The sequence below is a fragment of the Poecilia latipinna genome, unplaced genomic scaffold, assembly GCF_001443285.1.
Source record: "Poecilia latipinna isolate Pla-1442-1.1 unplaced genomic scaffold, P_latipinna-1.0 Scaffold1621, whole genome shotgun sequence".
In the NCBI taxonomy this organism is placed as follows: Eukaryota; Metazoa; Chordata; class Actinopteri; order Cyprinodontiformes; family Poeciliidae; genus Poecilia; species Poecilia latipinna.
The window spans coordinates 122,186-133,903 of NW_015114237.1; the positions used below are offsets into that span (position 1 = coordinate 122,186).

The 11,718-nt window shown below is 37.2% G+C and overlaps 1 protein-coding gene across 1 annotated transcript in view; it reads left to right on the forward strand.

Annotated features, from left to right (window-relative positions):
* The window catches only part of LOC106964083 (contactin-4-like), a 38,565-nt gene that overhangs the window by 17,502 nt on the left and 9,345 nt on the right, over positions 1-11,718 (forward strand). The window contains exons 3-8 of the mRNA XM_015059341.1: positions 1,632-1,807; positions 3,518-3,638; positions 4,928-5,086; positions 6,374-6,523; positions 7,077-7,147; positions 9,524-9,758. Of these exons, the coding sequence (XP_014914827.1) occupies positions 1,632-1,807; positions 3,518-3,638; positions 4,928-5,086; positions 6,374-6,523; positions 7,077-7,147; positions 9,524-9,758 (912 nt within the window). The remainder of the gene's footprint in view (positions 1-1,631; positions 1,808-3,517; positions 3,639-4,927; positions 5,087-6,373; positions 6,524-7,076; positions 7,148-9,523; positions 9,759-11,718) is intronic.

Sequence of the window (11,718 nt, forward strand, 5' to 3'; positions counted from 1 at the left end):
TTAATAGTATATTAATTATATATTAATAGTATATTAATTATATATAAATAATAAGCAATATTGACTGATATGAAACCTTATATTGTGATATTTTTGTGTTCCATATCATTCAGCTTTAGGTTTAATACATTCAGTTTCCATATACTTTTGTACTTTAGTACAAGAAACAGTTACCAACCTTTTTACACAAAAATCTTCCTTCTTAAATAAGGATATTCTTTTAATTCTTAGTTATTTATTGTAAAATATTTGCCATTGAAACATATCTAGGTTTCCATGGTAAACAGATTCAACAGAGCTCTGAAAGATGTTCAGAGCATCTTACTGTTATTTCAGGAAGAAATCATGACTTTCTTCTTGACCTGTCTGTGTGTTAACAAACAAGCTTACTAACTAGGTGAGCCTGAAAGAGGTCACCTAGTTAAAGAGGTCATCTGAAAGAGAAGATAGATATTTTTTAGAAATCACTTTTGGGAGATGTTATAAATAGGGCGGTTGACTTTTTGACTTACTAGCTGTTAGCCATTAGCCTTTCACTGCTGCAGACACTTCTCCAGCCTTGTGGTTTCCTTTGCTTTTCTTTCCCTCACATCATTTCGAGCTAAAATCTCTCCAAAAACGATTGTGACACATTCTTCTAAAAGAAATGTGCTCGTTAGCTTTTCAGTTTTTTTACTTTTTTTTTCTTCTGGAGTTCTTGTTCTACAGGACGTACCCAGCTTTCACAACAAAGGCAGACAATAGTTTCCACAGAAGCCTTGAATTTATCTTTTTATGGTACTACACCACTTTAGCTGTAGCTCCATCATCCACTATGTCCCTCTAACGGAGGAGCGTACCTCTTGGTGATGTTTTTATTGCGTGGGCTACAAAAAGCTGCCTGTTGATGGTATTTTGTCTACCGGGATGAATCACATTAAAAACGTGTGTGAGAGAAGGAGCCACCAGAAAGAAGGAGTCGCATCCACGCTGAATGAGACGCGCACTGCCGGCACTTTCCACACCAGAGTCATTCGCCACGGTTGATTTACTCCACATGCCTGTGTGTTCAGAGTCGCAATTTCCAGCAAGTAATCACAGCACCCCCAAGAGGGAGACAGGTGCCCCGCACTCCAAAGAACAAAGATTCACCTTCTCATCTCACCTCTCTCATGTCTTCACATACTCCTCTTCCGCTGCTCTGAGACAAGTGCAGATAAGGGATACTTGTTTTATTCCCAAGTGTTGGAAACATTGTGCTACTGCAGGCCTAGAAACAGAGCAGTGGAGATTAGAGGGATTGCTGTTTACTGCTTTTCCTTTGCGGTGTGTTCAGGGAATTCACAGCCAGTGGAGGAGAGTTCCAGGCTGAGGCTGACAGTGACACATGGCCATTTCCCAGATTTAGGTATGACACTTCTCGGAGTCCCGACAGAGACGAGCCTGGGCTGAAACTAATTCTGCTTATTGTAGCCAGGCAGTCTGAGTTTTGCTGTGCGCTCCTTCCTGCGTATCCCTCTATGAACTGAGTCTGACACATCCATAAGAATGATGGAGTGGCTCGGCTGTCTCTGTCATTGCTGTGCAAAAAAAACAAAAAGAAAAAAGGAAATGGAGAAGTTTGATGAAACATGCCTGACTTTGTGTTTCAGAGCCGACCATCATCACCACGCAGCCCACAACGCTGGACATCACCGTCGGGGAGAGCGTGGTCCTGCCCTGTCAGGTGAGCCACGACCCGTCTCTGGAGCTCAAGTTCACCTGGTTCTTCAACGAGCAGCTCATCCACTTCGGGAGCAACGGCGGATTCTTTGAAAAAGTCGGCGGCGTAAGTCCACAATCTGTCTTTGAGCGTTTGAGTGGGCAGTATGGACGTCAGGCTGTATCACGATATTTGATGGTGCTACTGTGAAAACGGTAAAAGTGGTGATAATAAATATTTATTAGATCTTGTTATGACTGTGACTGTGTCACACACAAATAGTTTCCTTGAAATCTGTTCGTATTTGTAATGTGCTTCTTTAGGACACTAGTCACATAAAGAAGTGTGACTTGTAAGCTGCACACTGTAACTGTATTTTAAAATGTATTGGTATTTATTGATGATTTATTGAATAAGCAATAGAAAAACAGTAAAACTATCAATCCTAAGAACAGTTTTGGAGTTTAATTGGAATTTTATCGTAACAACAATAACTAAAATTTCATATCACGATAAGAAATTTATCACAATAACTGATAAAAAATACAATCAATTTCCATCCCTACTTTTAAGAAAGAATAAATAACTTAAGCTCCAGTTTACTGTGGTTTTAACAATAAAGTAAGGTTCTAAAGTGGCTTAGTCAAAGCCTAGACTTCTGTTCCCACATGCCTGCATTCCTCCATGCTAATAGATAGTTTTTCCCCCTACTAGGAGGGATGCTAGCTAGCATCTCTCCACTGTTTGTTAGATAAAGTGCTAATCAAGAACACAAAGCTCCCTCAGGTTTCTGGAAGAATCCTCATTTTATTGGCTCCCCTGTGCTCTGACAGGAGCCCAGGACATAAAAGATATTGATTTATTTTTTTTTCCCAGCTGCTTTCAGAGACTTCAATGAATAAAGGTTGAGAGGTGACTCCGAAGATTCATTGGTCCATTCACTGCTTCCTTTAGCAGGACCGTAATAAATTCAGCTGCAGTGCAGAGGGAATGTTTGTATCAAGTATATTATTTATGGACAGAAAATTGCTGCCTCTGGCTAATTTTAAAATGAAATTTACATACTCACCCTGCAAACACTCGCATTCTGCCAGTGGACACTTTAAAAAGGTCTCCAACTCACTACTCACCTAAACATGCATTTTCTTTTCTGTATGTAGCAAATAAGTTCAAGGTATCTTTATCTACGACCAGCATGAGAAATAAAAAAAGAAAAATTAAAAACACATTCGCCTTGCTTTTTAGTTTCTGCAATAATTTTAGGTTTCTTGGAGTGTGATTTAAAGTCTCAGCACCTTAATAAATGACTCTTCATCTCCACTTACATTGATTAAGCCCTTGGCCACTCCTCTGAATTCCCACCATCATTGTGCCACAGCTTTCAGCCATCTTCTATTTATTACTCAACCTGCTCAGCTCCACTCTGATGAAATGATAATGTAGGAGTGGGAATAGTAATTAGAGACGGAATGAAAGGCTCTCTTAAAGGACTAAGTAGCAGACCAGCCATTAGGCTGCTCATATAACATTCTACAGTCCAAATAAGACTCCTAGAGGAAGTGCATTTCTGTAATTACGCAGATGAAGTAAATGCACAGAGCGGCACTCCCAAATCCCATTTGGAAAATAAGAGGAGAGAGGCCCCGCGTGTGGATTTATGGATTTATTTTTCGGAACACACATGTATGAAAATGAGCTTTCTTCCTGAGACCGGTGGTGTCAGGGGTTGTTTTTTCTTGTTGTTGTTGTTGTGTTTTTGTTTAATTCCAGTAGCTGCGGGGTTACAGCCATGCTTATGAAGGTCTGTCTGCTTTTTGTGTGTGCGATGAATGACAGCAGCACTCGGCGGGGGACATTATGGTTCGGAACATCCAGCTGGGGCATGCAGGGAAGTACACATGCGCCGTACAGACCAAGGTGGACAGCATCTCCATAGCGGTAGACCTGGTTGTCCGAGGTAAGTTGGGGAATACGGACTTTAAATTGTATCACAGTATTTGGCTGAACTGTTGTGCTAAATATTTATTATATCTTTTTTTTAGGAAGCTTAATTAAGAAATTAAATTAAAATGAATGAAAACACTTGTTCATGTGATAAGTCATTAAAAATCATGGCAGAGATGGATGTAAACAGTTATAGTAGATATATTCAGAAATTATCTATGGTGCTAGTGCTCATCATCTACCAGCCAATCAGAGGAGACATCGGAATTTTATTCAGACGTTGGAGCGACAAGCCTCGCCTACTAGGGAGCGACTCTGTATGTGGGTTTTTGGGGAAATCATAGTTTCCCCAAAATCATAGTTTGCTGTGAGAGTTCTGGTGGAGCCAGCTGCTCATTGAAAACACTAAAACAAACCGTCATCCTCCTACAAGTTCCCGTTGTCTTCTTTATCTTTTCCACCAGTAGTAACACCCGGCTGTGATCATGTGACTCCTTTGAACAATATTATTTTCATAATTTCAATTTGTGCAGATCTATGGCTGATGGAAATGCAGGGAGCATGTCAAAGCAACTATAGCACTACAATTCTATAAGAACTGTAGCGCTATTCTTAAATTGTGGTAAATAAAGCATTCCCATTTCCAACAATGCCTTTTTAGGACACCGGTCACATGAAGAAGTGTGATTTCTATAGGTAGACTGAGTGTTCAATTTTATTGAAATGTATTGATGCTTTTGTTGAACAAACAGTGGAGAAAATGGTAAAACTAACAATCCTGACAATACGGACAGTTTTTAGGGGGGAAGAGGGGGAGAAAAGGGGTTAGACACTATTAATTGCAATTCATTGTGGCAATGATTATTCAAAACTCTCATAATGATAAGAAATTATTCACAATAAATGATGTAATATAATTTATTGTATTATGTAAAATCAACTTTTGTTGATTTTGTTCTTCCCTCATCAAAAACATTTGTACAGCACATATTTCTGCCCTATTAACCACCTTCAGACTTTGTTAAATAGTTTAATTATGCATGGTTTATCCACTAATAAAGAAGTAAAGTATTGGCAAGTTTAAGGTTCTCTGTTCAAGATTTAAAGAAAATTTACAATTTAATTAGAGCAAACGTCTCCCAAAGGGTTCACGCTGAACTGACTTTGCTGCCATTGCCGCCGGTGCTAAAACCTCCCGTCTTTCTGACTCCTCCCGATTTACATTTCCTTCCCCACTTCTCCCCTCTTCTCTGTCTCTCTCTATATATCGTTTTCTCCCTGCCTGACTATGGCATCCATCAGGTCCCCCAGGCCCCCCCACCAGCATCCAAGTAGAAGAAATCACTGATACCACAGCCTCTCTGTCCTGGAGGCCCGGTCCCGATAATCACAGTCCAATTACGGCGTACACCATCCAGGCCAGGACACCGTTCTCCCTGGGGTGGCAGGCTGTCACCACAGGTAAGCTCTCTCCAACCAGCCGTGGCCTCCTCTAGTCCACCTGGACGAGGGCTCCGTTCGTGGTTTCTACTCAGCCCTGGGAAAATATTAGAGGTGTAATTTCCTGCTCCGGCACCAAATGGTGCACTATGGTTGCCGGGATCATTGACCGCTGTATTATCGGACTCCTGGGAGCCCTGAAACATGGATCTCTGAGTGATGAAAAACCACGTTGCCAAGGCTGTAATATGATAGTGTAGTTACATAGCACATTTTTTTTTAATGGGACTCTTACTATTCATGCATTATCGGTATAATGTGCTTTTATCCTACACCTTATACCCTCCTTTATTTATAGTTTTGTTTTTTTGTTTTTTTGCACATGATGGACTCTGAGTATCTGAGATACTCTTCCTGGACTCTTGGATCTGCAGTTCTTCATTCATATATTAAAGAACACGTTGAACACTGTAGGTGGAGAAAGATATTGTTACCTTTAATGCACTCGTCTCTATTTGCACAAAATATTCTGTGTCTTGTGGTAATTGCACACATTTCACACAGAGCTTACGAAATCATGCTAGATTTCGGGATTACATTTCTGTATAATTTTTCATGTATCTGCAGGATTTATTTGTTCCTTCCACTTCCCAGTTGTGCATTACTTCCTAGTGGTCAGTTCCATAAAATCCCCCCAAAAAACATTTAAGTTTATGGCTGAAACGATTAATCGGATTAATTGTGATGAATTAATTATTGAAATAATAGTCAAATAATTTAAAATAAAACAGGCCATTTGCTGAAATAACAACATACTCAAAGCAGTGATTAAGCCAAAACTGTGCACAAAGTAGATACATTTTGCATTTAAGATTATAAAACCCTTAGTCTGTAAATATGTTCTACCCAAAACTACTCAAGGAGCAAAGTTTTAGCTTCACCTCAGTCAAATTCTGTACAAGAAAATCTCCAATTAATTATCTTTTGCTGTCCAATTATTAATCAGTTAATCCAAAAATTAACCAGCAGATGTCCTATTGATGTTAGGTGAAGCAGAAAGGGTTGATCTTTGCACATGTTGTTAGCTCCAGATGCATCCTTTGGTACAAATTAACAAGCGTAAAGAATTGCTGTTGTTGCATTTAGGCTTTTAATTTAAAAAGAAATTGATTTACTTGATTGTTTACATATTTCTGTGCATTTTCAGTATAGCATAATAAAATATTTAAATATTTAAATAAAAAATCTTCAGAATATGCCAATTTTTTTAGCTTGTTTTAACTGGAGACGCTCTGTGTTTTCTGCCAGTTCCTGAGGTGGTTGGGGGCCACCAGCTGACCGCTGCTGTAACAGAGCTGAGCCCTTGGGTGGAGTACGAGTTCCGAGTTCTGGCAAGCAACAGAGTTGGGACCGGCGAGCCCAGCAAGCCCTCCAAACAAGCAAGGACGAAGAGCACAAGTATGAAATGTCTGTTTCGGTGTAGATCTAGTAAAACATGAGAACATGTGGTTTGATAAATTGGACTAAAAGTTATTCATAGGTTTGAGAAATGATCAAAAACAGTTGCAAAAAACAGATGGCATACAGCTTTGAAGCAAGCAAATGGTTTTCATAATTCCATATTTTCTTAGATTTTTTTTAAAAAGTGATACATTTTAAATGCAAACATTTGAAGATAGTTGAAAATCTATATGTAGACTGACATTGACATAAAACCATAAATACAAGTGGGAATATTGCGTTTTCAGAATTGAACTTCTATGAATATAACCTATTTTAAAAGTCCTATTCATAGATGAAACTGTTAATGCATGCAGGACGTAACCCACCTTTAAAAGCGACTTCCAATGTTTTGCTACTTTTCTTACATCTTTTATTGTTGCTGGACTCCTCAGCTGCAGGAAGTTGCCGTAGTTTACTGTTTAGAGAAAAAAAAAAAAAAACAGAGAAAATGTTGAAGTTTTCCTTCAGAGTTCCAAGGTGGCTGAGCCGATATGTTTTCCCCCCACAGCTCCGAAGGTCACACCAGCTAATGTGAGCGGAGGAGGAGGCAGTCGCTCCGAATTAGTCATCACATGGGAGGTAAGCAAGCTCTCTCAGGAACCCTCTCACCCATGGAGGAGGCCGCCAGACGCCATTACTCTCTTTGGATGTGGGCCCCCCGTTTCATTAATAACCAGTGAACGGCCTAATGTATGGCGTTTCATTTTTAAGAACACAGAGGCAATAACTGCAGCTGTCACCCCCGAGGGGGAGAGAAAAATGCTTTTGAGGTTTCAATGAGATAATTAAAGTCATAGTTTGTTCAAAGTCACAACTTTTTGTTTCTAGATGATTTTCCTTATGTGTTTTATCAGCTGGCATTCAAATTGCTTCTGTTTATTCAGCACAAAGAATCAGTGCTGATGTTTCCAAACACAAAAGCTCCATTATAGTAAAACATCTACTTAACAAAGCTGCCCGTCGTCAACCAGGGAAATTCTTTAGGTGTTTTTCCTTTTGACCCGGAAGAAGGGATGAAAAGTGGCTAGACTTAAATTTTGTTGTCTAAAATGAATGGAAGTAAATACAATGTGCTAATATGATCAAATGTGAGTTTGTAACAAAATAGTCTCAGACTTGAAAAATGAGGCAGTAGCACATTAATCAAACAGAAAGATTAAAAGCATCACTTAATTAACTCTAAACTAGTGGAATTTACCTCCATATTAACAGTGTTTTACAAATGACAACACTTTGATTTACAAATCTCTTTGCAGTTTATTAGAAAAAGAAAACAGGACCAAAAATATCATTTTTGCTTTTATTACTTTAACTGGTTGGCCAAGAGGGTCTGAGATCTTCCTTCATAATGTTTTACCAGAACTCCTCTGAAAGGTTATTCACTGTTTGTGTTTTGGTCTTCCTGTTCGATTTTTTTCCCCACTTAGCAGCAAAATGCAATATTGCTCTTTCTTTCAATTGATAAAATTCTTCTAATTTAAGTTTTGAAATGCCAACCATCTGTATTATGAAACTAAGTGACCTTCCTACATTTAACTTAATCTAAGCAGAATATACAGTTCAAGGTATTGGGTCACCCATCAGATTCCTTAAATTCCAATCCAGTGCCGAGTCACGCACTGATTCTCCAAACATGTCTGAAAGAATGAGTCACTGACAGAAACTAGGAGGATTCCATTTTGGTATCATGATATGATGACACATGTGCATCATATCATGCACATGTGTCAACAATTGAAGCAGTTTTGTCATTATCTGTGACAATAAAAGGCCATAGAGATCAAAACATTTACATGTTCTATTCAAGCAAGAGGTCACAACAATAAAAAGGAACTTATGAAATGATATGTATGTACCACTGAAAGCCAACGAAACTAATGAAATGTTTTAGTTTGTCAGAACTGTTACAAAACTATAAAAATTCATCATAATCAAGAAATAGACTTAACACATTAAGAGAACTGATTAACACATTTTGGATCAAGTGTGTAAAGCTTTTAGTTTTATTTAAATATAATCAATGGAAATCAAAGTAAAGAATCTTAGCACATACAGTATACAGTATAAAGTTAAATCTGAAGTTGTCTTGCTTAATTTATATATCCTTGTTTGAATACTGCAAATGAAAGAAAAATTAGTCAAACTATAAATCTGCAATACATAAAAAGATAACAAGAATAACAAGAATTTGACAGTCATACACAACTTAACCATTAACGAACTTAAGGCATCTAAGAAGCTTTTTGGTCTTATGTATATCTTACAGCAAATAAATCTATATTTGACTCACTTATTGAAGTTTTAAAAATGTTTTGTACCTGACAAACTCTAGAAGCTGAAAACAAGCTTCCAGGTCATCATAGCTAAATGTAAAGAGTCCTAACACAGAGCCCTGTGGGACACCTCGTGTTTATCTTCTCACATTGAAAGTCACTTTATTTACAAATCGTATATGCTTTGTAAATTCTGGGTAGTGCAAAGTTAAAATATCTAAAATAAAATAAATTAAATTTATACAAAAAATTGCACTAAAAGATAAAACTATGACCAAAGGTTCTAAAATACTTTTAGAGCATGAACTTACACATCATAAAGAGCCCACAGCTCTTTATGAGAAACGTGATTTTTCCAAAAATCAAGTTTTTTTAAAAGTCTGTACCCTTTAGCAGGGTTTAGAGTCTGCACTTAGCAAAACGAAGTATCCAGCTCTGAATGTCCAGAGTGGGTCTGAGTTTATGTTATGACGCTGAGTGCTCTGTGCTGTGTAATGGATGTGTGCAGTAAAAGCTCAGGCATGTTCAGCAGGTTACATCTGAAGCCAGGCCCTGCCTTTACATGACCCCCTCTACTCTCAACCTGTATTTATTTCCAAATCATGCAGAGTAAACAAAGTGAAAGCTTATTAGCAGTGCTTAGAGTGGATGTTCAGATGGGTTGTTGTGTGTTTGCTTGCAGCCTGTTCCAGAGGAGTTGCAGAATGGGCCAGGGTTCGGCTATGTGGTGGCATTCCGACCTCACGGGGCCACGGGCTGGATGCAGGCCGCCGTGCCGTCCCCAGAGGCATCCCGATATGTCTTTAAAAATGAGAGCATTCAGCCTTTCTCGCCTTTCCATGTAAAGGTCGGCGTTTACAACAACGAGGGGGAGGGTCCATTTGGACCGGTTACCACCATCTACTCTGCTGAGGAAGGTGTGTACACTCCTTTAACTCAGGCCAAATGGAACAGACACTAATCAGGGTTCTCTCAAAAAGGCTAAAATTTGAAATAAAAAAAAACATAATATAGGGCTTTAAATAGTCTTACGAACATCCAGATTTTCGTCCAAGGTCCTAAATTTCATTTTGTTGAGTTTTAATATTTTATTTTTGATCAATCTGGAGAAGCTCCTGTACTGGTACTCTTGAAGCTGAACTTGGTGCTAAATGGGATTAGCTCAGACATATGTAGGATGAGTTTGTATGTAGGCCTGCAAAACTGTTGGTTGTTTTAGGACTGAGATCATTTAATCTCTTTTATTTAATAAATGTGGATCTTTTTTCATAACTGAATTGATAACAATAATAAGGTTTCTTTGTTAAAATGTTAATGTGAATGCTTTGTGTTGGTCTTAAATTTCATTCATAAAGGTATTAAAAAGTCTGTGAAAGATCTTAAAACTTACTTACTGAAACCTGCAAGAACCCTGACTAATAGAAGTTCAAAGATAGATGTGTGATGTTATTAATTCCCACATTAGGCTTAATATTGTTCTATTATATGTACAACAAAACACTTTTAGCTGCTCTCCATACACACTTACATTCTCTCGGCTGAATAATCCAAGCAGACGCCAAGATGTGGGCCAGTGAGCTTCAAAATGTTTAACACCTCAAAAATATGGCTAACCAAATCATTTACTGAATTAATCCCTGGGACATGTAAATGAATAAATGGGATTTTTTTTTATTTTTTATTTTTTTTATTCCTGATGCTCACTGTGAACCTGTGATTTCCTCACGTTCAACACATCATCACTCATAAATGCTCATTCACCCTTACATAAAAAACACAATATTTCATTTCAGATTTTTCTCTTTTTTTAGTGTCTCAGTGAGAAGAACAAACCCCTCACTTTTTTTATTCAGTGATCTCACAGTGACATGAAGGAACAAAGTAAACATCCTCAGAGGAATGACAAAAAGTGTCCTTTAATGCTGACATACTGTTAGTATTTTGACCTACTGATCTATAATGAGTTGAGCATTAAAACATCGTGTAGATTCATTGTTCAAAGACAATAGACTTTGAATGAACAGTGAGGCAGAGTCATTTTTGCATAGATAAAGAGACGTGTGTTCTCTGATAAGAAAAATAATTCCATCGTGAGCAATATTTATCAATTTACAGTTGATAAATATAATAATAACAACAATAATAATAATAATAATAATAATAATAATAATAATAATAATAATAATAATAATTACTATTATTACTATTATTATTATTATTATTATTATTATTATTATTATTATTATTATTATTATTATGTTAGGGTTAAGGTTATAATGTTATAATAATAATAACATTATTATTATTATTATTATTATTATTATTATTATTATTATTATTATTATTATTATTATTATTATTATTATTAGCTAATACTCAGTGTGAATCCAGCTGTTCAATACTTCAACATATTTGAATTCTGCCCCTAAAAATTAACCAAATTATTAAAAAACTAAAGCTACTACTATAACTAATAAAAACTAAATGAAAACTAAACAGTATTTAACTAATAAATTCTATCAAACAACTAATTAAAGCTAACTGAATTAGATAAATAAGTCACAACAAAATCCTACTGACCACAAGCTACTTTGTAAAGATTTTAGTTTCTAGATGCTCAAAGCAGGTGGAGAGTGTAACCCTGATTGTGCACCAGTTGTAGTTGGAGCCAAATATGGCTTTTTAGTGACTCTGGGAAGCTGAACACAAACTCACACTACACACACTTCACACACTACACGCACTTCACACACACTACAGCTCTTTCTCTTTCAGCATGTTGACTGCTTGACCCTGCTTCCATCTTGTTTTAATGTTCCCAATAGAGGAAGTGGTTTCGAAATCCTTCAGATGTTCCCTTTTCAAAGCTAACCATAT